At 45.4% G+C, this 27,837-nt stretch overlaps 1 protein-coding gene across 1 annotated transcript in view; it reads left to right on the top strand.

The window, feature by feature from the left end:
* Positions 1-27,837, top strand: part of HDAC9 (histone deacetylase 9) — a 2,824,806-nt gene that overhangs the window by 1,429,675 nt on the left and 1,367,294 nt on the right. Inside the window, exon 17 of the mRNA XM_078663676.1 lies at positions 16,467-16,574. Coding sequence (XP_078519802.1) covers positions 16,467-16,574 — 108 coding nt within the window. The remainder of the gene's footprint in view (positions 1-16,466; positions 16,575-27,837) is intronic.

Raw genomic sequence — 27,837 nt, 5'->3', positions numbered from 1 at the left:
AATTGTAGATCTTCTTTTTTCTTCTTGTCCAGCTCCCCAGACAGCAGGCAACAACCTCCAGGGGCCCCACAAATGCATCAGAACTCACACAGCAGAGTTCAGGGGGGAAGTTGGGGGTGCAGTCTTTTTGTTCCTGGACTTCTTAACAGGAGGCCAGCTCTTCTCAGGCCCTTGGAGATATCTTCAAGCAAGGGGACACAGCAACAGCAAAGTCATTCCCCTCTCCTTGGCAGAATAGCAACTGCAGGTCAGCCCACAAACACACAGCAGGACAGTCCTTCCTCTTCAGTCTTCCAGCTTTTCTCCTTGGCAGCGGTTCCTTCTTGATTCCAGGATGATCTAAAGCTCTAGGGTCTGGGCATCCCTTTTTATAAAAATATTCTCTTTGTTCTCTGAGGGCAGAGAGGCCTTGGCCTAGTCCAAACCAGTTCTGGTCAGTCCTGGAGCACTTTGTTTACCTGACTCCTTCTTTCCTTTGAGAGAGAGGGGCAGGGTCGTCAGCCGCCCAGCAGGAGGTGGGGCAGCATTGTGGAAGGCAGGCACAACCCTATTCAGGCCCAGATGCTACCCCCTCCCACCACTCAAGATGCAGATGAAGCTATTCCGCCTAGGACTGACTCACTCAGCCTCTGGGAGCCACCACAGCCCTTGTCACTCACAAACAGACTGTCAATTCACAAACAGGCCAAGGCCAAGGCACACAGAAGGGTCAGACAAGAAAACAGCCACTGTCTAAAAGTGCTGTTTTCAAACACAGGATTTATTTATTTTATTTATGTTATTTATTTTCTTATATAGCGCAGGAATCGACCCCCATAGGGGTATCTCCGCGCTTGCGCATAGGTGCAAATGCCAGACTGATAACTGAATAGTAAAACTACCAGCGAACTATGATGTCGAGTATAGATGTGTTTTAAGGACCTTCCTAAAGGATTGAACATTTAAGTTGGTCTTTAGGGCAAGTGGAAGTGAGTTCCAAAGAATGGGACCTTTATAGGAGAGGGCACGCCCTCCCTGTCTTATCCTCTTAATCCTGGGGACCTGAAGCAATTGCTGGTTGCTTGAACGCAGGTAACGTCCAGGATTGTAAGGGATGAACTTGTCTAACAGGTATTTAGGGCCTGTGCCAAAGAGGCATTTGTGTATGGTACAGCAGATTTTGTATTTGACCCGCTGCCGAACAGGCAGCCAGTGAAGGAACCATCCTTCCTAAAATATAGGTTATTAAATAGGTTATTAAATTCTGAGTTCAGGGATACCAGACTTTAATTTTCTATCTTGCTCCTATGAGAAGATATGCAGGTAAACATTATACACAGCATTCCCCAATATAGCCTATGGGCGAGGTAGCCTTTCAATAGTGAACAAGCATTTGCAATGCAATAGTTCTTGCATTAGGAAAGTTTGAGCTATTGGTATTGTAAATGACACATTTTTATTTAGGTGTTGGTTTTGAAAATAGCGAAATTAATAGCTTTGTCATTTACAATGCCAATAGTTATAACTTTCGCAAATGTGACACCTATAGAATTTGTAATGCAATACGTGTTGTATTTATGTGACTTACAAGTATTGCTACTACAAATAACAATGGTTTTTATTTTTTTAAAATAATTAATACTTAAATAAAAGTTATTGTAATTTATAATGGCAATAGCTTAAACTTTCGTAAATAACTTTTGTGAAGATTATGTTCAGCGTATTTTATTGTGACGAAAATACAAGAACAGAAGTGAAATATTAACTTCTTTCTGTGACATTTGTAATAAAGCTTGAAACATTGAGAGAACATATTTGAACCAGTGATGCTGTGGTGGTGCTGAGTGATGCTGTTGTTGCACTGAGTGATGCTGTGGTTGCGCTGAGTGATGCTGTAGTTGCGTTGAGTGATGCTGTGGTTGCGCTGAGTGATGCTGTGGTTGCGCTGAGTGATGCTGTGGTTGCGCTGGGTGACGCTGTGGTGGCGCTGAGTGACGCTGTGGTGGTGCTGAGGGATGCATTCTTGGCCCCGAGTGATGATGTGGTGTTGCTGAGTGATACTGTGGTGGTGCTGAGTGATGCTCTGGTGCTACTGAGTGATGCTGTGGTGCTGCTGAGTGATGCTGTGGTGCTGCTGAGTGATGCTGTGGTGCTGCTGAGTGATGCTGTGGCGGTGCTGAGTGCTGCTGTGGTGGTGCTGAGTGATGCTGTGGTGGTGCTGAGTGATGCTGTGGTGGTGCTGAGTGATGCTGTGGTGCTGCTTAGTGATGCTGTGGTGCTGGTGAGTGATGCTGTTGTGCTGCTGAGTGATGCTGTGGTGCTGCTGAGTGATGCTGTGGTGGTGCTGAGTGATGTTGTGGTGGTGCTGAGTGATGCATTCTTGCCCCTTAGTGATGATGTGGTGTTGCTGAGTGATACTGTGGTGGTGCTAAGTGATACTGTGGTGGTGCTGAGTGATGCTGTGGTAGTGCTGAGTGAATCTGTGGTGGTGCTGAGTGATGCTGTGGTGGTGCTGAGTAATGCTGTGGTGGTGCTGAGTGATGCTGTGGAAGTGCTGAGTGATGCTGTGGAAGTGCTGAGTGATGCTGTGGTGGCCCTGAGTGATGTTGTGGTGGCCCTGAGTGATGCTGTGGTGACCCTGAGCGATATTGTTGTGTGCTGAGTGATGCTGTGGTGGTGCTGAGTGTTGCTGTGGTGGGGCTGAGTGATGTTCTGGTGACGCTGAGAGATGCTGTGGTGGCGGAGTGATGCTGTGGTGGCGCTTAGTGATGCTGTGGTTGCGCTGAGTGATGCTGTGGTAGTGCTGAGTGATGCTGTTGTGGTGCTGTGGTGGTGCTGAGTGATGCTGTGGTGGTGCTGAGTGATGCTGTGGTGGTACTGAGTGATCCTGTCGTGGTGTGGTGGTGCTGAGTGATCCTGTGGTGGTGCTGAGTTATCCTGTGGTGGTGTTGAGTGATGCATTCTTGGCCCTGAGTGATGCTGTGGTGGCCCTGAGTGATGCTGTGGTGGCGCTGAGTGATGCTATGGTGGCGCTGAGTGATATTGTGGTGGCGCTGAGTGATGTTGTGGTGGCGGAGTGATGTTGTGGTGGCGGAGTGATGCTGTGGTGGTGCTTAGTGATGCTGTGGTGGCGCTTAGTGATGCTGTGGTTGCGCTGAGTGATGCTGTGGTGGTCCTGAGTGATGCTGTGGTGGTGCTGTGGTGGTGCTGAGTGATGCTGTGGTGGTGCTGAGTGATGCTGTGGTGGTGCTGAGTGATCCTGTGGTGGTCCTGAGTGATCCTGTGGTGGTGCTGAGTGATCCTGTGGTGGTGCTGAGTTATCCTGTGGTGGGGTTGAGTGATGCATTCTTGGCCCTGAGTGATGCTGTGGTGGCCCTGAGTGATGCTGTGGTGGTGCAGAGCGATGCTGTGGTGGTGCAGAGTGATGCTGTGGTGGTGCAGAGTGATGCTGTGGTGATGCAGACATGGTGGATGTTGAGAGGTGTTTGCAGTTTAATATGCTTTAACTATCTGTTGTGCAGTTAAAACTATCCAACATGTATGCCTTTACAAGGTTAAGCAGGTCGCACGTTCGTGAGCAAAGAAGTGCTTTGGGGTCTGGAGAACATGCAGACATTTCTACCAAAGAATATTCCAGGCAAATGCAACCAGGCAACCTCCTTAGTGAAAGGTTAATTCAAGTAAACTCGACCCTTAAAATAACAGAGGGAACAAATGAATGAATGACCTTCAAGTGGTCTGCTTAAAAAAAGCCTCGAGGTCATTGCACTCTATTCTCATATGCCGCATACAATGGCAAGCAGAGGATAATTATGGAACAGGACCCATTACCCTACGTGACCAATACGTAACCGAGAAGGCTCTGCAACAAAACCTATTGTGCCTTTATTTCACACCTGTATCTCCACACGGAAGGGAAAAAAAACAGTCCATTGTTCAGCCACCTAAATAATTGATATGTTCATGATCCCCAAAACAATGCTCAGGCACATAGCTGTAAACATACGCAGTATCCTGACCCATGCTCTACTTACTCTAAGCCCCCTCTCACCCCCCCCCATTTGCTCATTCATGCACACAACAGCACGTTTAAAAGAATAGCCGGTCCCCATGCTAAGCACAACTGTGATGTAAGCAGTAGAAAAGCAGTGCTAAACTGTAGCGAACGTGAAAGCCATGATCTTCACTCATGCTCACCAAAACATCACTGTGCTCCATCGAGGTGCATTATCAGCATAGAAAACACTAAAACTGGGTATCAGATGAGTGCGAATGTGGAGGACTGTTTTCGCAACATCGTCCAAGTTAGTCTATTAGTGAGTTTGAGTTAATACCTCCTAAGCTCCCAGCGACAGCACTCGTCTTTCTTTAATAGGAAAAGAATCACTTAATCTCCCCGTGCCCAACAAAAATGAATGTGTGTCCTCATGTAATGTAACTGGTGCTATGTAAAGCGCTCTGATACCCGATTCGGGTCAAGTTCGCGCTATATAAAACTCTGCCAAAAAAAAAGGTCGCAGAGGGGCACGGCTCAGGAGTGTCCCGTGCGCCGGACTGCAGTTCCTGTGCTTGCCGTTCTGTAAGGGAACATAAGATGCGTGGCTTCAGGTCTGGGTTTCAACGTGCATATCAATCTTTACTTAAGCAGAGAAAGCCAAGCCAGGAGAGAGATCTGCTGATAGCGCCGCCTCCCCACAGACAGAGGTAGGGAGGCGGTAGAGTGTGTCGCTGCGGCCAGAGGTAGCGTAAAGTAAATGTACACTTTAAAGGGGCCATCCAGTTTTGAGGGAAAAACAGACACTCGCCTTTACCCACTCCTGCGTCACTGCTAATCACCAACAACAGATAGCCGAGAAAGTTCCTTTATTTGGCGAGGTCTGCTTGGGTTTTGAAGATCTATGACAACGATGGATGACCCCTTTAATAGTGTACGGCCAAAGCATACTACAACAGCATTAGACATAGAGCGTAGAAATTAGCGTAGTAAAACGGCCTTCACGGATTATACACTGGGTGTATTACGTGTTCTCCTACTACTTTCCAATATTTTAAATTCAGCTATTGGCTGTGTAACATGGCCCTTTCTATGAATTGTTTATTTGATATCTAAAATAAAGACTGTAAAACAACAAGCTCAGCATCTGGGCTGTGAGGAGACCTGGGAGGGCGGGGGCTGCCCGCGCATGCGCGCCATTTCTAACTTTCCTTCTGAAGAGCCCAGATTAGAAATGCCACGCATGCGCGGGCACCCCCACCCTACCAGGTCCGGCAGCTGAAGTCCCGAGGTGAAGAACATCGGAAAACACTGCGGGCTCCCATGCCTAAGGGGAGAGCCCCGCGTCGTGCTGCCAGAGGAGCTCGAGTGCTCTGCCAGATGATGCAGAGATGACACCAGCGACAAGAGCCCGGTGAGGTAAGGGGGGGAGGGTGAGGGGTAGGGGGTGCATGTGTGTGTGCGTGTGTGTGTGCGCGCGCACGTGTGTCTGTTTGTGTGTGTGTGTGCGCGCGTGTGTGTGTGTCTGTGTGTAAGAGTTATACGCTTCCTGGCAATGTGGGACAGGAGATGTGCACGGCATGTGGGTGAACGTGCGCGCTCACATGGGAGAATTCCCTGCGCGTGCCCATCCCCTGTCTCACATTCCCAGGAAGTCAGTAACAATAGATGTTGGCTGGATGCAGTGCTTCGCACTGCTAACACCAGCTCGACCTAAGAAATTGTCAGTATTTCACTATCAGAGCATGTCACCTACATTAGTACAGGCTCTACCTTTCACATACACTGCACCCTGCCCAGGGGGGTACCTTGGGCCTTCCATAGGGGTGTCTAATGTGCACAGAAAGGGAAGGGTTAGGCCTGGCAAGTGGGCACACTAGTCTAAGTCAGCATGGCAGTTAGCAACTACACACAAGCATGGCGGTGTTAGGCCTGAGACACCATTTTAGGGCTACTCATGTGGGAGGCGCCATCAGTGCTGCAGGCCCACTAGTAGCATTTGAATCAACAGCCCGGCACACTCAGTGCACTTTACTAGGGACTTACTGGTCAAACAAATATGCCAATCATGGATAACCAATCACAATAACAATTTATACAGAGAGCATATGCACTTTGGCACTGATCAGCAGTGGTAAAGTGCCCAGAGTCCTATAGCCAACAACCACAGGTCAGGAAAAATAAAGGAGGAAGAAGCAAAAAGTTTGGGGATAACCCTGCAAAAAGGGCCATTTCCAACAATGAGGATAAATGTTGATAAGACATTTACCATGATAATTGGCCCAGCAAAGAAGAAGGCTTGAACTCTTCTTCTTAATGGTAGTTGAATTTCAACTACTGACACCTTCCTGTATTTAGTCCTGCTTTTAAATAACTCAAATAATTGGTGTTCCCTGCTGGAAATGAGCATTGTTTGGAAAATCAAACACGCCCATATTTGCATGCAGGCGTGGTATAAGGCCATTGAAGAAGATGTCTACTATATGTAGTAGCAACTTTGTGTCAGGGGTCTGCTATGGGGCAGGGATCTGGGGCTACTCAAATGTGGACAGAATTCAGAAAGTGGAAAATATATGCCTGAATTTTTTTTTAGCTGTACCATCTAACTGTGCTACATATATTTGACAAGGGGATTTAGGTATACCACATATAGGTACTGCATCCAGTTAGCCCTGGTTCTATTAAGTCATGCTATCTGGACGAAATCAGCAGCTTTGTTAATTAGGGAGATCATTTGTGAGTTTTTTTCTTTTGGATGGTGTCTATCAGATACCCAGGTAAACCTTTTAAAGGGCATAATGTGTGAATTTGAGAATGTGTAGGTATTTTATTCAACCTAGATACCTAAGCAAAAGGTATTTACAAAATATTGATCACTAGGATCAATACAGATGTGCGAGTGTGCAGTGAATTTAAAAAAGCAATAGTTGCAATGCATCCACTGCCCATAATCTGTGTGTGCTATGTGATAGAAAAATCCCCTTTGAGTATCAGATTAATAAATGAATGTCTACATGCTTCCTGCTAATGAAGCAACTAATGAAGGTCCTCCCTTTTATTCCTCAACATTCTTGACAGTTATTGGTACAAGCCCTGATTTAAAGCAGACTGGACTATTAGAATGCTCTCGTTGTTGGACTTCCAAATTACCTTATAAAGAGGTTACAACTTCAACAGAATTCAGCAGCAGGATGATTTTAAAGTGTCTCGACTTTACTGGGACAGTTACACTGACTCCCTGTTGACAAGAGATGCCAGTTCAAGGCCATTTGAGTGGTATATAGGACTGTTTACCCAGTAGCACGGTCTTATTATATATCTGATATGTTTAAAGAATACATTCCTCCTAGACAACTGATGGAGCAAGGATTCGCACATAAAGCGACTTGCTTGTATTCAAGAACCTCGAGTAACAGTATTAATAAGTGACCAACATGTTTGTCCTACTAAACTTACATTTTCCCCTACATACCGGGTGTCCGAGAGAAGCTTGCTTATGTGTTTACTAATACTAATACGCTTGCAGCTAAAAATGGGCGCTGCTACGCGGGAATTTGGACTGCGCATGCGTCGGTCATACCCATGTGACGTGACGTATTCGTTGTCCTGGTGGGAAACTGTTCGCATCTGCGCATTAGAATTAAGATGGCTGCTTTGTGTTCTCACATGCGAGAAGCTTGCACTGCTGCTTTTGCTAAGGTGTCCGTTCTGCTTAATCCTAATGCTATAGTTTATTATAAAGTAATGGGTATAGAGTAGAGATTCATGGTATACAGTGTATTCATTTATTCTGTGTTCTAAAACTGTATCCTTTTACTTTTCATGTATCGTAATCTTTGGGCCTGGGAGGTGCTATTTACTCCATTTTGAAAATCCTTTCTGCGCATGACAGTCCACAGCAAGAGGATGAACTCTGTGTTATTGAACTCAAGCCAGATGGCAGACACAGCCAAGATGTGCCTGGGAACTCAAGTCTGACCCCACTAAAAAGAAGTCAAAAGACTACAATGTATTTGTCAATAGACTGTTCATTGTTATATAAAATAAAGAGATCATGAGAACCTGAATTCAATGGGCGGGAACATTAATTTGAATAGGAGACGGCGAAATTCTAAAATATTAGGTGGTGTGATGACCTGTCCTCTTCCTTTGTCCAATCGAAATTGGGGATTCTTACACTTGCAACATTGGGGGGTGGTACACCGACCTGGAAAATAGTATAACTAGCGTAGGTTTAGCTAGAGAAATTGTCCAACTGGTCCGAATAGCTGACCTGTCACTGACCCAACGCACTCAATAGCTGATCGAGAACAGAGGTGCTGTGGAGCACTCTGTCAAAAGACTCGCTGACCCAATCGGGGTTCTGGGACCTGAAGTGCTGGCGAAGCACTTTGCTGGGGAAATCGATAACCCAATCGGGGTTTCACTGATAGCTGCAGAGAGGGAGTAGTGCAGGCGTTGCAACTGAACTTCGGGTGCTGGTCTTAACTTTCGGTGGTCCGGTTCTGATCCAAATCTGGTCTTTCCTGTCCTGATTCTGACATGCACTTGCTGGCCTACTGGCGCTTGCAACTTTCGGGGTTTCTGTCCTTAACTGACCCGTGGCCAGGGTTGGTCTTCACACCGTTCTAGGTAAATGTAAATCTGTGTGGGTAACAAATAGTATATTTGCGTCCTTTTCTTACCCTCCCTGAATCTTGCTAAAGTCATAATTGCATATGTTCCTTTTCTTTCCCCCTCCTTTGTGATAAATAACAAAAGCGTGATTATTGCTATTTAGCATGATCCATTTTCTCCCTCCTTTAGAATTGAAGATAAAGAACTGTTCATGAAAATATAGATGTTCCTTATTTCTTTACCCTCCCTTAGAAAAGCTAACATGATTATCCTGAATTATTAGCGTGTTCCGTTTTCTTAGCTTCTCTATAGCTACATGGCTACTTCATTTTCCTCATTATAAATTGTGTTCCCTCTTCTTATCCACCCTTTGAAAACGATTAAACTGTGACTTCTAGCATGTCCCTTATTTTTCCTATCCTTTAGAAAAATCATTTCATAGTCTGATTTCTATAAGTTCATTTTCAGTATGTTCCTTGTTCTTACCTTCCCTTTAGCATTCTAAATAATTGGCATAATATATCTTTTGCATAGTTATTCACTTTTCATGATTCTGGTTATGGATAGTTTGCTTGCTGTAAACCTTTGGCTTATGACTTTTGATGAAGATTAGATAAAGGTTTTCAAAACTTCTTGAGTCTGGGGTTATTATATGAGTGCATATTATTGTATTGCTACCATATCCATTATGATAAACTCCCTGATCCCATAGGCCCACGGATACCAGTGACCAGGAGTGTAAGTCAAGGGTATAGGACCTAGGAAGTACAATATCTGATAGTCAGTGCCCAGGTTACCTGATCTGAGAAATAGCGATTCATGTGTATATGGCTTAGGTGAGTATTTTGGAGAAATTTTAGACAGGTGACCTGCGCGCTCTATCAGTATATTTTCTGGTAGCAGAGGCATGGTTACGGATTAGTTAAGATAGGTAGGTAGGTAAATTGGTGCTAAATGAAGTTTTGATCGATCAAATATCAAATGTCAAATGTTTTATGAAATGTTCTGAAATATTTTGAAAATGTTACTGATTTTACGCTGTATTGATTTATGTATTAACCAAACCCGTTTGTGACTGTTATATGTTTGTCTGGAATCCCCGGGGGCAGAAAAGCGGGTGGTGAAGGGAAGCCACATCGCAGTGAGGTCAGTGGCTCGAGGAAGTTAGTGCATGGTTAGGCAGAACCGGAAGCACTATTTAGGGTTTTCTGTATGAATGTATGACTAAATGTTAGCAAAGAGTTCGCTGGCACAGCTTTGCTTGAACTCCGCCTGTCTAATCCCGGTACCAAAATACCAGAGAGCAAAATTGGGAGGTCTGTGGTTACAGCTAAGGCATGGAACAGACTGTCGCCAGAGTTATACCTAGATTCAAATATCTTAAAATGTTGCAAGGCTGTAAAAATGCATTTTTTACATAGGCTTCACCCGGAGCCATTAAGTATGCAAGTTGCTGTACAGAATGTATTAGATTTCTAGTGACAGGATAACTTCAGATAATTGCTGGCACCTTATTAAAATATGGCACATCTTTTTGTCGCTTTTGAAGATAAAAACACATCATTGTACATTTACCTCTCAGTTCATGTGATGAGTTATTTGAGCAAAGTACTCCGAACTTGGGGGCCCATTAGGATGTAGGGCGGATTGCCACCGCCCGCATGGCGGTGGTGATCTGCCCTACATTCTTCCCTGCCTGCCACTCATTTTCCCCCGCCATATTAGTCTGGCGGGGGTCTTCCCGTCCACCCCTTTTCTCCTCGGTCGACAAGTCGACCGGGCGGAAAAGGGTTTAATATGGTGGCGGTGTCTGCTAGACACCACCATCCATATACGGATGCAGGCAGGAGGAAGCACGCCACCACTGAAAGGCATGCAGATTTTGAAGTTGGGGGCCCGTTGCGGTGCCCCAGGAATTTTGGGGGGTGGGGGTGCACATGGGGGTATTTATGGTACCCCCCCTGCATTTGCATGCACAACATCGCAGGGGAAGTTACCCCAGGAAGGCCCGCGCCCCCCTCCATTCGAGTTACATAGTCGGCACCTACTCCCAGAGCGCGGCCAGCTCCAATGTTGGGGCTTTAGGAGCATTGTTGGTGCCCTCCAAGGCACAGTGGGTGCCCAGGCTCATTTTCTTTTTGGTCGCACTGTGGTGCCTGATATTGGCACCAGACCAGCCCCAGTAAAGTGGGCTCCCCAGGGCACAGAGGTGCCAGTACCATTCCTAGCTGCCCTGCGAGAGCGCAGGCAGCTGCTACGTGGTGTCATAGTTTCTTAGAGTCCCAGAGAGGAGCTCAGGGGGCACGCTGGTGCCCGTGCTCATTTTCACAGCTGCCCAGCATATAGTGGGCAGCTGCTACATTTAGGCTGTGCATCTGCGCACTTTGCTTTAACAGCCTGTGCAGCCAGCCTGGACATTCTGGACATTGGGCATTTGAGCCCCTGTGAGAGAGGCCAGTTGGCCTAGGGCTAGTTTCAGTGTGTGCGCCCCCGATTAGGACACACTGTGTTCATGCTAATTATTGCCTAAGGTGATTCATGTGGTTTATGCTAATGTAATTCATGCCTGATATGATTTATGCATCCTATATTTTAGGTTACAGGATCTAGGTCTAGATGTAGGTAATTCTATTTTACCACTTCTTAAATACCGAATTTTACCGATTCGGTATTTAAGAAGTTGTAAAATAGAGGGGGGGATGTAGGTATTTCAGGATCGGTAAATACCGAATTGTTAAGATTCGGTATTTACCGATTCTGTAAATACCGATTCGGTAATGCCCATTGATTCTTATGGGCATTGAAGCCCGTAGGAATCAATGGGCAATACCGAATCGGTATTTACCGATTCGGTAAATACCGATTCCAGCAAGGGTGCAGGGGGTGTCACTTTGACACCCTCTAGCACCCCAAATACAGGCATGTGCGCCATGTGGCACACAGACATGCCCTAAGGGCATGTCTGTCTGTCACATGGCATAGGTGTGCATGCACAGATGTGCATGCACACCTGAATTCGGTATTTTACCACACAATAGGATTGTGTGGTAAAATACCGAATTCTGAAGGCCTGTAGCACTGTAAACAGTGATACCTACATCTTGGATTTACCAAATCGGTAAAATTGCCGATTCGGTATGTTACAGATTCGGTAAATTTACCGAATCTGTAAAATGATGCCCCTACATCCCAAAAACCCATTTACCGGTCGGTAACAGCCAAAATCGGCCGTTACCGGCCGGTAAATGGCCACCTACATCTGGCCCACAGTTCTCAGTTCAATATTTCGCCAGTGGTTACTGGTTGTGCTCTACATTTACTATTTGTGCTACATTTACAATTGGTGATTTGTGATGGTTTTAGCAGTGGCCCATTGGCCCTGTCATGTGTAAATAGTCCCCTGTAAATACTGCCTAGTGCCAGTTGGCACAGTCTACATTGTGCGATTATGATCTAATGTGTTTATGACAATACAAAGGTTATTTTTGATATAAACTTGAGTGGAGTTATTTTAGTGGTGTGCCTAGTGTGTTGCTGCTGTGTTGGTGTTGCGCAAACACTTTACACATTGCCTCCGGGATAAGCCTGACTGCTCGTGCCAAGCTACCAAGGGGGGTGAGCAGGGGTTATCCTTGGCGTGTACCTCCCATGCCCTGACTAGAGTGGTGGTCTCTGCCTGGCTTTGGCTCGAGCCTTAGCCAACCAGAGGTCCCATTTCTAACACTACTTCAAAGGCCAAAAGGGATATAAGTATTGGACCAGTAAGCCTAGACTTTCGGAACACTTCTGTATCAAGATGAGACTCTGCCAAGAGGAAGAGCTGGAGAGCTGTCAGCAGGAGTACTGCCCCTTTGCTGTGTTGCTGTGCTGGATTGGCCAGTAGTAGCTACTTCTGTCTTGGAGAGAACAAGGATTGGACTTTGCTTTTTGTACCCTGCTTGAGGAGATTCCCCATGGGATTGTGTATGCTTTCCTCCTGTTTGAAATCTTTGGGCCATCAAAGACTTCACCTGCAGCCCCTGAACTCCTCCTCTGCTGGGAGTTCCGACCTGCCAAGTGGTGCCACCTCAAGTTCTGTGCCTTTAGAAGTGACTTTGCAGCAGAAGGAAGAGGAAAATCCATGATGCGACCTTCTGCACCTGTTCTCCTCACCATAAGCTAGCATTCGAGACACCCGCTCCGATTCCGATGCAGGCCCTTCTGTGAGGCCGAAGAACCATTGCATTGCTGCTCTGTGGCTGAAGGATCGACTCAGCACCTGTTCGCAGCTGGGAGAATCAATGGACCTCCACTGCCGCTTTGAATCCAGCGAGTCTGGATTTTCCACGCATCGCAAATGTGCGCCAAGTCTACATTGACATTGGGCTTCAGTGAGGAACCGAGGCTGCCTGTCCGGAGAAATGATGAATCACCTCCCTGTGCAATCAGAAATCGATACATCACCTCTCTGCGCAGTGAGAAACTGATGCATCACCTCCCCAGAATGGCAGTAAGGAACCGATACATAACCTCCCCTGGGAGCAAGGAATCACCTTCCCTGAGTGTAAGGAACTGGTGCATCACCTTCCCTTCATGTAAGGAACCAATGCAACGCTTTGCTTTCCGGCACCTCACCTCACCTCCCCTAGTGCCTGTTTTTGTCTTTGATTTTAATGCAACCCAGATGCTTTGTTCTAAAAGTGACTCGTCCATAGTTTTATATTGACTGAACTGTTTTAAACCTTTTAAACATCATAACTTGAGTTCTGTGTGTTGGATTTTTATCATTTTGGTCTTGTATGGTTTAGATAAAGATTGGTTATTTTTCTAAATTGGTGTGGTGTCCATTTGTAGTGTTTTCACTATGTTACTGTGTGTTTATGTACAAATTCTTTACACATTGCCTCTGAGATAAGCCTGACTGCCCGTATCAACCTACCAAGGAAGTGAGCAGGGGTTATCTTAGAAGTGTTAGATGTGTAATCACCTTACCCTGACTAGAAGGGAGGGTCGCTACTTGGAAAGGGTGCATGTCACTGCCAACTAGAGACCAGCATTTCTAACAAAGTGGCTATAAACAGTCATTGCAGTTTAAGACCCTTGATTTTCACTGTGTGGAGCAAGTTGTTTTAAATACTGCTAAGAACCAGTGCTCTTCATTACTGCTTGGGGAATGTATGTTCTATACTGCCACGAGCCATTCATTTTCATTACTTCATGGCCCATTGATTTGATCACTGCCTGGGGCCAATTGAGTTCCAATGGCGAGTGCTGTCTATTAGTGTTGGGGCAAATGATGCTCTATACTTCCAGGGGGCATTGATATTCAACATTGGGTTCAAAGATGCTCATTACTGCTTGGATTGATTGATTCTCTTTACTGAGTCTGGATTAATATGCGTATTCCTAGTCTGTGCCATTGGTGTTTCTTAATGTCTGTGGGCATTTATGTTCAATATTGTATATGGCCATTGATGTCACTTACTGCTTACTTCATTGTTGTATAAATTGCCTTGGACCATTGATGTTTGTGAGTGTTTTGGGCTAAAACAAAAACAGTACTCTCGAGGATCTGCCTCCATACAGGGCCCAACAAATAAAAATAAGAGGAGCAATAGGGTAGGCAGGTGGATGAAAAGGGTTGTGGTATCTGCGCTTCAAGCACAGAAATATAATAATCAAAAATGGGTATAGTGGTGAATTACTAGTTTTAGTTTTGGCCAGGTACTATTTCGAGTCTGCTGAATGAGGACATAAACAATGTGCAGCTAGTTTGCTGTGTACAGAAACTTGATGTAGGGCATGGCCAAAATCATTAGTGCATATTAGGTCCATAAATTTCCAAAATACTTTTTTTAAACATGAAGGACTTTATACCCAAAGTGGCATTCCAATCTGAAAGACTGGTTGCATGGAGTGGATGAAGCCATTCCCTACACCAAGATTCTGCTATGCCCAGTTGGAGGCCTGCATGAGTGTTTTCTGGTGGCTTGCGGCCGGGTGCAAGACATTTCCAGAAATCCTACCCCAGCATACAATGTCCTATGTGCACTGCAAAGGGCCACGTGAAATGAATACTGGGAGCACTGTTGCTAGGCAAACAGGTTGACAAGCTGTATGCAGAAGATTCTGGAGGAACATTGGCTGGGTGCATATTGTAGTTGCAGACCACACTCTTTACCTAAAACCCACTGCACAAAACCAAAAGCTTTCCTTAGTCATTTCTTGATTTAGGCAGGGGGCAAATGACGTAATTATATAGGAAGGAATTTCATAAAATGTATAATAAAGGAAATGCATTGTTCTTTAGTCATATAGCCACTTGAATGTGTCAGTTATTGTAAATAATACAATGGCAAACCACCAATATCCTGCTTGTTACCTCAGCATGATGCTTTCAAGAATGGCATCATTAATATGATCAATGACGTTGCTGTGGCCGCTGAGACCCTTGGCTCACTATAAAAAGCAAAGGGCTGCATCTAGAAAGGACTGTATAGTGTGCTGGGAGCAGGTCTGTTAAGTATTGAATTTGACTGCATTGTCTGCATCAAGACCTCACTGGGCAAGGAAATAGGCTTTGAAGATATTGACAGTGATTCTTGAATGAAGGGTTTGGCATCCACAGATCGATGGTTGGAGGCCACGTACAGTGTAAGATGCAGGTAGGTTTCAGAGTCACAGTGTTGTAGTCCAGACATTGCATCAAAGCACTCTGGGCATACCCAACAGCTGTACCCCTCCATCTATAGGGGTATAGATGTAGGGTGTTGAGCACAGAGTCTGGTCGCCAGCCATAACCTGCTCCCCAAGCTAGCTGAAAATAGGCTAAGTGGGCTTTTTGTTTAATAACCTTTCACACTCACTAAATGCTGAGCAAAGCCAGTCTGCAGGCCTGCTGAGCATGGCCGAAGATTGAAGGTCCAGTAAGCAGAAGCAATATATGGGCGCTGTAATGACGTCTATAGGTGCATTAAACACCTTCAGTGATATCATTTCAACAGAAAGAAAAGTAGGGAAGCAATAATTGTGTGTTGAACTGACTACAACGCTCAATTCCTGTGTCATTATTTAAATGTATGGACAACGCTTCTAACTAAGCTGATACTAATCCATGATGCAAGCATTCATAGTTGAGTTTGAAGTTAGTATTTTCCCCGTGTTTATCTGTATCGTTTCATTTTGTATGATGTATTTGTAATGACTTTCATCTTACAATAAATAGTTGTAAGTCTAAGACCTTCCGTGATGATATTGAGTATGCCAATATTGATACCTGGGGTGTCACTTGTCATCAATGATGTCATCAGTGACATCATATCTGAGGTCATGAGCAGTCCTTAGGCGGGATTATGATTATCATGCTTAGTTGAGCTGGCACGTTGCAGTATTTTTTTTGTTTCAATCGTCACCAAAATATTCCTTCAACTGGAGTTTTTTAGGTCAATTGCTTTGGTATTTCATAGCAGACTCAATGTTATTTCCGAATAAAGAAACCGTAAAGTTTTTACAGTGCATACATACATACACACACAAAAGACCCCACTCCCCCATCAAAATCCCTCCCCTTTTCCTTATTATCTTATCTATCTTTCTGGCCCGGTGACCAGCTGGGATGCGACTAGGTCTGATCTCTTCTATGTAATGCTATTTGTAATGAAAAATCTAAACAGGGAATGGCAGTGAAGCATGGCCGGAATGTGTTTCCATTGGCTAAATCTGTGTTGAGAAAAAGTGTAAGCAAAGACATGTCCAGAAGGCTCGTTCAGCTGGCCAGGACGGAAGACTAATGTTATTGTACGTTGGCTGTCACCCTGCCAGCCCTCCCTCCCTCGCAGATTTCCTTTCTTTTACACGCTCTTTCTTCTTTCTGCTCCTCTGCTTTCTGTTTGCTCAGGTGGACAGTGACACCGTTTGGAACGAGCTGCACTCGTCCGGAGCGGCACGCATGGCCGTTGGCTGCGTCATCGAGCTGGCGTCCAAAGTGGCCTCGAGAGAGCTGAAGGTGAGGTCGGGGCTCCTTTCTTGGTGTGTGGGAAATGTGTGGGGAAAGGAAAACAATGTTTTTTTTTTTAATCTGAAGCTCGGGGTTCAAAGCAGTAGATATCTAAGCCGTGAGATGTCGAATTTGTAAATTGGGTATATACCAAATGCAATTATTGCTAGAACTCACTTCACAATTATAAATCAACCGTAGACAACCGCTCGTTTAAAAAAGCATGACGAATATTACCACATAAAGTCTACTTTTTAAGGTAGTCGTGTAACATCGCAAACCCCGTGCCTGGCAAGTGCACCTGGAATTCCCTTCAGAAGGAGAAATTTTATTACTGACATTAAACAGCATACATAATCTCGGAATACCACCCAACGAGAGGAAAGGTAAATAGTCGGTTTGTCGGTTGTGAAGGAAAGGCGGAGGGGTCTGTTGATTGGAAGGGTAATGGCCCGGAAAGTGATTTTTCATGAATAAACTTTGAGATGACTGCACTTCATTGTTCTCCTTCCCCTACTGTTTTTGTCTGTTTTCACCAGTGTGTTTTGTGTGGGTTGGTGTTCACAACCGCAGTGCTTCCAGTCTAAACAATTTATAGAACCTGTACATCTGACAGGATATTTTGTTTGGTGTTTTAACGACACCATTTAGATGTGGGTTTGCAAAGACTAATTCCTGGATGGCAACGTTCTTGGCTGGAAGAGCCAAGTGCACGGTATAAGTCTTTCAGTTTAGATTTGATCAGTAATCCCTGAAGGTTTCCTAATAGGCAAGATTGGAAATGATACAAACATTCTTTAGACGTCCTCATTTCTTAGCAGTAGAACACATTTGCTACAAGAATATGCGAAGAAAACAGGTGAACCAATTGTTTGCAATCTCAAATAAACAGAATATGGTAACCAGGTATAAAGCAAGCAAATGGGCGCACTGCACTCTTATTTAGGGGAAGTATATATCATATACAAAGTATACGTGGTGCTCCTAGGAAAGGATTGGTTGGCATTCACAATCCCACACTGCCGACCCGGGGGGGGGGGTTTAAAAATAAGTCAAAGTTCAAATCCGAGCACTCCAAAAATAGTCAATACAATTGTATGTAGTCAGTAGTCCACTTTTAATCCTCGTTCAGGCCCATTTGTGTATGGAAGTCATTACAGTTGTTTCCAAAAGATAGGCAATCCAAAATCCAATACCACAACATTGTGTCATTGGAAAATCAATAAAGCGACAACATGCCAGTCAAAACATTTTTCGTCGATAAGTAGTACACCTCGACTTGTTCAGGGCTGTTCGGGCGGTATGTGGATAACCTTCCACCCGGTAAGTATTACATCCATAGAGCAGAATAGTGCCAAAGTCTGGTAAAGTCAAAAGTTGCAGAGATGATCAATCCAAATAGGGATCACTATCTCACGGGATATTGCTCCTCGTGTCCATATCGCGTGGCGCGATACACGTAACACGTGTTGGCTGGCTTGTCTCTTATTTGATATTCCAATGACACGATGTTGTGAACATTGGATTTTGGATTGCATTCCTTTTGGAAACAACTGTAATGACATCTATACAAAAATAATGTGAAGAATGGGACTTAAATTTATGGGCCTGATCGTGGATTAAAAGTGGACAACTGACTACATACAATTGTATTGACAATTGTTTGCAATGTTTACTTCTTGTCACTTTTCTGATGCTTCGTATTAGCTAAAATCATCTCACAGAACTCTCAAGGAAAGGCAAGCTCCTTATTTAACGAAAAATAATAATTTTACCGAGATTGTGTTTCTTCTTCTTGAATTAAGATGCAGAAAGCTATCTTAATGTGAAAATTGGTGTTTTTCACCTTTCAAATCTGTTTACTAATGGCTCTTTATAGTATTATTGTATGATTCACTCCATGCAACGGGCGACTGTACTCTACTCTCTATTGAGTTGCACTTGAATTCATTTATGACATAGTTGTGTTCTGCTCTGTTGCATTTCATTTATACTTATTTAGCCTTTACAGGTTTGAGAACATTTGCAAAACAGGTATAAAAGGTGTGAGTAGAATGTATGTTAGTGAATGTTTGCTTAAACTCAGTTCATTCACATGGCATCGGTTTGCATTATTGCAGAGGCCGCCCCCGAAGGGGGCCTCGAAGGCCGGCGCCATAATGGTCGCCCGAGCACACAAGGAATAGATCCGGTTTGCGCTGGTCAGGGCCTCCGGGAATCGGCGCGTGACGAAAGGCGCCCGACGCCATCTCATCCCCCTCCCCAAGAACAAAGGGAAGAAAAAAAGGGGGAGGGGCATATAAGACAACGCTCCCCCTGGGCCACTCACCTTTTACAACAGGGAGCTGGGGAGTGGCACCAACTGTTTTTGAGTCCCACCCACCCACACCTACAATAGCAGCGTCGCGGTGCTGGCAGGGACGAGAAGAACTAAGGGTGCAACGATTATCTATGGAGACATCCTGGGAGTAAGGCCACTCACTTTTGGATGCCTCACGGCTGAGTGAAGTGCTCTAACAAAAGGGGTAGCAAACGGAGACGGCACTCACAGCCCAGCCCCTGCCGGTCGGCAGGGCACAAAAGAGTCCAACATGGTAGCGAGATGAGGCCTAACTCTGGGAAGAGCCTACCCCCATGCGGAGAGCACGAGGGGAGTGCAAATCCAACCCAACGGGGTGGAAACAAAAGGTGTATTGGCTTGGTTATGGAAACACACCGACAGGGCGGTGTGTAGAAGGAGGGCCACTCAGTTTGGGATGCCTCACGGCTGGGTGAGTACGCCTGACAAAAAATCGGGGTAGCACATGTAGATGGTACATGCAGCCCAGCCCCCGCCAGACGGCAGGGTGCAGGAGAGACTAGCAAGGTAACGAGTTGTGGCCTGGCTCCGGGAAAAGGCTACCCCCCACACGCACTGGGGCGTGGAAAACAACAAAGAACAATCTACAAGCTGTCAGGGTGATTTACGACCCTAGTATATGCAAATGAGCAAAAAGACGATTTATGGCCAGGTGATGATTTATGATGCCCATGCAGAATGATTTATGACAACAGAATGATGACAGATTTGTGACAGAATGATTTATGACATCCCGATGATTTATGACCATGATTTATGACAACGATTTATGATGCTCCGGGAGACCGATGCATGACAACAAAACGATGACAGAATGATTTATGATACCTGATGATATATGACCCATGCTTTATGATGTCCTAATGACACTGACTGATAACAAATTGAGATAATGTATGATAATGATTTATGACCCCGGCCCGAGAAGGTGTCCAGGGGAGTTGTACAAATATGACGTATGAAATGAGTAATAAAACTGTGGTCAACAACCACCACAAAAACAATGACTGTTGGTTGTGTGTAGTAATACAGATGCACAGGTATGGTATGGTTCCTGGAATGGGCACAGTGCGGTTGTTATGGGTTTTTGTTCTACAGACAGGTGAAGTGGTAGAATTCTTAAGCATTCCGTACATATCACGCTATTAGAGTGCTACAATTTTACTACTGCATCTTTGTGGGTTGTTGGTGGGGTGTTTTAGCTAATCACAATAGCTAACAATTGTCAGGCAGTGAGGTTAATATCAGTATAGATTGTTTTGCAATAGGCCAAAGTGCTTTTATTGTACTAAGTGGTGAAATATTTTTTACACTGATCACAGTTTGCCCGTGTGTTCCACCTTCCTTCTTGATAGTATGTAGCTAGGAGTTTTAGCCTAGATCTTTTCAGAGGAAAAATGTTTTCATTCCACATTTGAAGATAGAGGATGAGACTTGTTCATTGGGCTGATGCTTTGTGTTAGACACATTTTAGGTCCATCTTTATGCAGTTATGTTTGTTTTCTAATTTCCAATTATGGGCACCGTCATTGCTAGGGTGAGCTAGTGCTTTACAAGAATTGACACTTCAGCATAAATGCTTATAAGGCGCAGACATTAAATGGAGAAATTGTTCGCATGCAGAAATTCTGGCCAGTCATCACTACCACCTGATGCCATCGGACTGACATCGTATCACTTAATCACCTGTATAAACCATGAGCAGCTTCATAGAGAGTGGATGAAGCAAGCCTACAATTCCCAGCATTCTTTAGAGGGGAGCTCATCACCACTGGCACCCACTGCATGCTCTGATGTGCTTGTATCATATACCGGGACCAGAGGTACGCCTCTTCCCATTGTTCTTGTCACCTGCAGGCATGCACAAGCAGATGCACAGCAAAGGGTGGCACCTAAGAGCAGGGTGCCAATTCAATCATAATGCTGCCTGCACCTACCATGTTTCTCATTGGTCTTCTTCGGGTAGAAATAGAGCTAGTTGCTGAACTGGTGGGTCTTCAAAACCACATGTCACAAATGTGTTTCTATGCCAACTTTGCAGCTAAATGGCAAATATGATATTGGTACAAATCCTCAAATACGCAGGTGGTCTTAAACATTCTATGTAGTCACCCAACATATAACTAAGAGGGTCATTTAAAATCTGGTGGATGGTCTTGCAGTTCAGTAGGGCGGTGGAAACCATGACCATCATCATCCTGGCAGAGGTCCACCCATCTGGTGTGTGTGGCAAATTCTTTTCGTAATACATACTTGTTACTTTCAGGTCAGGCCTGGTCACATTCTAACATTAGATCACTAACGTTTTAGGGAGAATGTGTAAGTCAGGATTATGGCCTATATAGGTAATATTTTGAATTGCAGGGCACACAAGAATGCCATATTATTTTCAAAACAATATTTTAAGAGCTGTAAGTTGACATTAGGTGTGCTGATAAAATAGGAAACTGAAAGTTTCCCTTCTCCCGTAAAAGGTGCAGGACTGGGTGCAATGATCAAAGCTGCAAGGCCATCCAGCTGTGCATCAATTAAGCTTGGAAGGAAATAAAATAGTAACATTGGATGCCTTCCATCTATGTCTGTCAGAGAAGAACTACTTGTGTACTGGAAAGAAGATATGAGAAGATGCACATAATTTCCCCCTCTCCTTGCTAAGTAGAATATTTGGAGAAGAAGGTATAAATGGAATGTATATTATTAAGGGCAGACATGAGGACTGGTTGTTAGAGGGAAGTACTGAATGACCCCTATCAGACTGCAGACCTGATGGCTTGGCATATAAATAGTTCGGGAATTCTAACAACCATTCCTCCACGTCAAACAGCATAAGTCTGACAACATACATGTAGACATTAGGTAGGGACTAGACTGATCTAAGGGAAAGAGTAGGAATTTGTGATCTAAAATGCTTGAGGTACTTCTGATATTCACCTTTATTTATATTATGACTGTTGAGTTTGCCGTGATCATTTCCATAATTTTGATACATAAGATTTATGTAGAAATAGTGCAAAATAAACAACTTTTTATTGAAAAATACCAAAACCTATGTACATCCATATACAATACCCCGCCTAGCCATAAAGGGTATGCTACCTATTATTTATTTTGGGGTTTAGTAGTTACTCAGGTCTGCCCTCCTCCTGAGAAGTTCGGTTCACAACACACCTTACGTAGATATCCCTGCCTGCATGGCAGCAATCTCAGAGTTGTGACGAGATCCACTACCATGCTCCTTAACCCCTTCGCAGCGGGGGTAATTCCCCTGCTCTGCTGGGGGGGGGCACAGCACCCCCGTGCTCATGACGAACTCAGCTCGTAATGAGGCACAGTGCTTGTGTGCTCATGATGAGCTGAGCTTGTCAGGCCACACCCGTTTCTGTGGAACGCTCAGCACAACAGGGGAATTATTCCCTCGTGTGAGCGTTCCACGGCTCATGACGCACACGAGGACCGTGCCTTGCACGGAAGGAGTTAAAAATGTGTGGGATTTGTGCTGATGAAGTTTCAGTGGCATCTGATGGTTAGGTAGTGCTATCATGCACCTCAAGAAGGATGTCTGGCAAAGTGCTGAATCCTTGATCGTGGGTGCCAGGCTTGTTCATCCTTAGTGTGGATGAAAGCAAGCTAACTTTCTACAGCTATGTAGACACAGCCGCTGATGGAACAGGAGTCCCACTCCAACAGCTTTCTTAGCAGCTGAGGTTCTTCATTAAGAATGGGCTACAGACTAGCTTGCTGCCCAGGGACTTTGATGTCAGTTATACATTACAGATCTTTTTTTTTCGACAGCAAAGTTACCATGGATCAGGACCTACTTTTGCTGTCTACTATTCTTTCAGATGGCTGCAGCCTGGGAGGCTCTTCAGAAAATGGCCAGAGAAGTAGCCTGTCATGTCCAGAGAAGTAGCCTGTTCCCTGCTTCTCCTGCTTACAGATACATTCAGATATTTCTGCAACCTTTGGCTGAACACATTGTCCTATCAGATGTTGGATGGCACTCAAAAATGTCTTTGTAAATGGGCTGCTAGGGAATTTGTGGCTATTGTCAGTGTAGCAGTTCAGGTTAAAATGACTTTGCTTTATTCGGTTGCCATGCAATTTTCTCCTTGGTCTCCTCCCATGTAATACACTAATAGTGTTAACAGCATTCTGTGACAATAATGTTGGGGACCACAATCTACTTAGTTCAGACAGAAGCTTGTGAGCTGCAGGGTGGGTGAGTAGTGCCCTTTCATTCCTAATAAAAGAGCAAAAACCTTGTTCCGGGTTGCCATGAACCCAGGACCACCACCTCCCTAGGATGTACAGGAGCTTTGTTTCCACTCTCCACAGCACCATAGAGCCAGCTGTTGATGGCTCAGAAGTGCTATCCCGGACTGGCCCCTCAATTGCTGCACTGCCTCAAGAGGATGCAGTCTTGGAGAACATCTGGCATGTCCTTATTGGGTCCACAATTGTCCTCCACAGTGTGGCTTCACAGGGCTGCGTTTCCAGAGAGGAGAAAGGTGGCTCCTTGCTGCCTCAGCCATTATGCTTCTAGCCCCCAACCAGTCACAGCCGACCTTATTCGCGAGCAGGGGGTCTCGCGGGGAGGGGGTAAAAATAATAAATAAATTTAAAATTACCTGTCTGCAGTCTGGCCGGGTCCCGCGTTTTCTCGGCTGCTGCTCCTGCTCTCCTGCCTCTGGCAGGAATAGGAAGCTGGCAGCCACCCTCCCCTCCCCTAAGCCAATCACAAAACTGAAATGGCAGCATGGTGATTGGTGGGGCCGCCGCCCAGTCAGGCGCTTATGGGGACGCCATTTTCTCCATGTAGGCAGCATTGCAGCCTGCATGGAGAAAGGGCATAGTGCGCATTACTGGTTTGGGTGGCCCCAGTGGGCCGATCAAACCAGTCATGCTCTCTCAGGAGTGGGTACACCACTCCTCCCCTGTCCAGCCCTGCTCATAGAGCAGACACACCCACCGGCCCACAACCAAACACTTCTCCTTTCTCTGAGTGTGAGAAGCAGAAACATAGTTTTACCATTGTATGTTTCTGCTTCTCGCACTGCAAGAAAATAGTGGGGTGACGCTCCACCGCCCTAGTGGAGGAGCCGCCCCAGCCCCCAACACACAGTATGCACAGTCTCACAAACAATGCTTCAAACAGGGGACTGATATAGCTGTTGCACATTAAGATATCAATGCACCCTCCATTGCAGTGCCGATACTTCACTGTTCCGTTATTGCAATGGAGGCGCTCCTTTAGAGGATTCACCCCACTGCTATAGAGGCACAATTTCATGTCACACAACTGAATGGCTATAATGTTGTCTTATCTAAGCATTGGGAAAGCTAATAGGTTTCACCTATGCGAGATCTGTTGAATTTGTCAATGTTTTCTTACATGTTTTACAGCTGCTGTGCAACATGGCTTAATGTAAAAAAAAATCAAAAAGTTGTATGCCGCGTCCAACATTGAGCGCATCATAGCACTTTTTTGTCCTTTAAGTTGTTGCACAGCAACCAGTGCTGCTGTGCAACATGTCTTAGAAGAGCACGGGGCATCAAGCAGGGCAAGCAACACGAGGGTGGATGGTAGAGAGCAAAGAACAGACAGCGGAGGGTGGGGTAAACAAAATGGATAGCTGGAAGAGGGCAGGGGTGGGGTAAACTGAACAGTATGATCAATTTAAGCATTTTTATTGTAATTGTAATCTGACCTCATGTAATGTAATCTGGTGCCCATGTAAAGCACTCCAATGCTGGGCCATGTTCGTGCAATATAAAAACGTGCAAAAAAATGTGTCATATGGGAGGCTGTCTTGTAATCTCATGATCAGACTGCAAAAAGTGTCCAACCCTAGAGTTAAATGGCCAGCTGGTTTCACAAAATATGATCACATGATGAAGCCAGAGAGGCTTCACTGGCTGCCGTCTGAACCTAGTGAGGTAAATGTCTTTTAGCAACAGGAGAAACCTCCACTGCTGCTCACATCTCAGCCTGGATGACCAGCACCTAGAGGGCTTTTATTTTGAAGAGGTGCATTACTCATGGATTCACTCAATGGGCATATTACTTTCCAAAAATAATACATGCATACAGAAACATTTGGATGGTTGCAGATCAAAAATTACTAAACGAATGTGCGAAGTCAGAAGTACTCATCATGGGCCCAAACCCAGACGCCTGGAACAAAACCTGGTGGCCGCCTGCCCTGGGAAACCCACCCACCCCCAAGGACCACGCATGCAACCTGGGAATCATCATGGACTACGAGCACAAAATGGACCGCCAGATCAACTTCGTCTTGTCCTCCTGCTTCCACACCATCCGCCTACTATGTAAGACCTTCAAATTGATCCCCTCGAACACTGAATGACCGTCACTCCTGCCCTGGTCACCAGCAGACTCGACTACAGCAACGCACTCTATGCCAGAATAAACAAAAACCTCACCCACAAGCTACAGAACATCGAGAAAGTTGCCGCATGACTGGTCCTCAACCTGCCAAGACACTGCCACATCTCCCAGTACCTGCGCACAGTCCACTGGCTCCCCATCGAGGCTAGAGTCACCTTCAAGATGCTCACCCACGCACACAAAGCCCTCCATGACACCGAGCCAGCATACCTGAACATCTGACTCAAATTCCACACACCCCAAAGGACCCTACGATCAGCCCGGCTCTCCTACGCCGTGGTCCCCTATACCAGAAAGACCAGATCGGGAGGCCGCTCCTTCTCCTTCCTTGCGGCCAGAGCCTGGAACGCCCTTCTGCTCCACCTCAGACAGACAACATTGCTCCCCATCTTCACAAGAAACCTCAAAACCTGGCTCTTCGACAGACTCCCTCCTTGATGGACTGGAACCTGCACCCCTCCTACCCCCAGTGCCTTGAGACCCTTATGGGTGAGTAGTCGCACTTAACAAACACCTGATTGGTTGATTGATTGCGTGCCTGTCAGGGATGAAGCTATAATGTGTTCAGCAGATGCAGTGACAACAGACACATTCATGTTAAGGGTCATCTAAACTCCAGTCATGGTGCTATTTTAATAGGCTACCAATAGAGAGGCACCTTGCTGGCACCACTGTCATTAAAGGTGCTCACCAAAAACTGCCTGCAAGAAAACACAGTTTATGCATTGCTGAGGCTGACTCAGGGAACTTTGCACTTAAGCTGTGTTTTCACTAATATTAGGAACTACTTGACAAGGTATGTGAGGTTTATTGTGATGTTTTTTAGTGCTCTAAACCTTGGTTTTCAACTACGCTTAAAGTCCAGAAACAACTGTGCAAAAATTGGAACGCAGTTTGAGGCGGGAATATTGCCTGATGGCTAGGATGGCCCTCAGAAAGGCTCAAAAGGCCTATTATGTGTCAAATACACAAGCAAAAAGCATTTTCTATGCTGAACGCATTGCTCTTTCCCGGAACAATACTAAGGACATTTTTAACATAGTTCAAAGCTTCCTATCTCCTGGAGCAGAGGCTATTACTCATCCTGCCTCGTCTGCATGGTGTGAAGTACTCTCTAGTTTCTTCATTGATAAGATCCAAACTCTTCAAGCTAATTTCAACATCAAAGATAGCCTCTCTATAGGGAACACGCCCCTGAATGGGCTGACCCCAGCTTCGCCACCATCACCTGCTTTGGTGGCTTTTACACCTATTGCCCTGTTAGGCTCATTGATGGTCCTCAAAACTCTTTTAAATTGGGATCACCGACAGACTCCTGTCTGGCTAGATTGTTGTCCTCAGTCACAGGGATGGTCAGTCCTGTGGTAAATAGACTAATCAACCTGTCCCTCTCAGAAGTCATGGTGCCTATGGCCTGGAAACAGGCCATAATCGTGACACTATTGAAAACTACTCTGGATTCCTCTATCCCTTCCAGCTATCGCCCTATTAGGCTCCTTCCAGGAGTGGCGAAAGTATGTGAAAAAGTGGTAAACAAACAATTGTCTAACTATGTCGAACTTCACGACCTGTTCCACCTGGCTCAATCGGGCTTTAGAGCCACATACAGCACTGAGATGAATATGGTCGAAGTTGCTGAAGCTATTCGGGAAACTCTGGACTCAGGCAGTAGGGCGGCCTTGATTCTGTTGGACCTCTCAGTGGCATTCAACACTGTGCCACATACCTTGCTTCTGAACCATCTACGGGTAATTGGAATTTCGGGGCAAGCTTTGAGATGGATAAAGAACTTTTTGGAGGGCAGAATGCAACAAATATAGTTTGCCCCTTTCTCTTCCTTCCCCCAGACCATGACCACGGGAGTCCCTCAGGGGTCCACTCTGAGCCCCCATCTTTTTAATATATATGTTGCTCCCGTGATACAGATGGCCGAGGAGCTTGGAGCCAAGATTATCACTTATGCAGATGACACCCAGCTCCTCTTCACATGGAATAAAAATGATTCCTCTACCTCTCTAGCTAAACATGTCTTAAAAAATAATAAACCTCTGGCCACTATGAGTGCGGTTCAGCCACTTTTTTTGGGCTGCACCAAATAAGGCATCAGGGGACAGTTCTGCACATGGAGCAGTCAGTCTAAGCGGACACCCTTGTCATATTGTGCAGGTACCTGGGACACTCTCCTGTTTCTTTCTTTGCTTTCTCCTCCTCTTGCTTCACCATTCTCATGCTACAGATCCACTGAGGATGCCATGCTGCACACAAAAAGACACCATTGTAACCCCTGACTCCATGCACTTGTGCACTTACCAGTGGGCCTTGCGTAGCCAGGTTGATGCAATTATGGGAGGCTTTTTGTCCTGCATAAGCAAACATGTTAAGGTTAGGCAATGCTGTTGCGTGCAGATTACGACAACCCAAACAGGAAAGGAGAATTGGCAAATGTTGAAAAGTAAACATGGAGGGGTGTTAAACAATAGAAGAACAGCTTGATAGGAACGTAT

Source organism: Lissotriton helveticus, chromosome 10 (genome assembly GCF_964261635.1).
Source record: "Lissotriton helveticus chromosome 10, aLisHel1.1, whole genome shotgun sequence".
In the NCBI taxonomy this organism is placed as follows: domain Eukaryota; kingdom Metazoa; phylum Chordata; class Amphibia; order Caudata; family Salamandridae; genus Lissotriton; species Lissotriton helveticus.
This window is presented reverse-complemented; position numbering and strand designations above follow the sequence as displayed.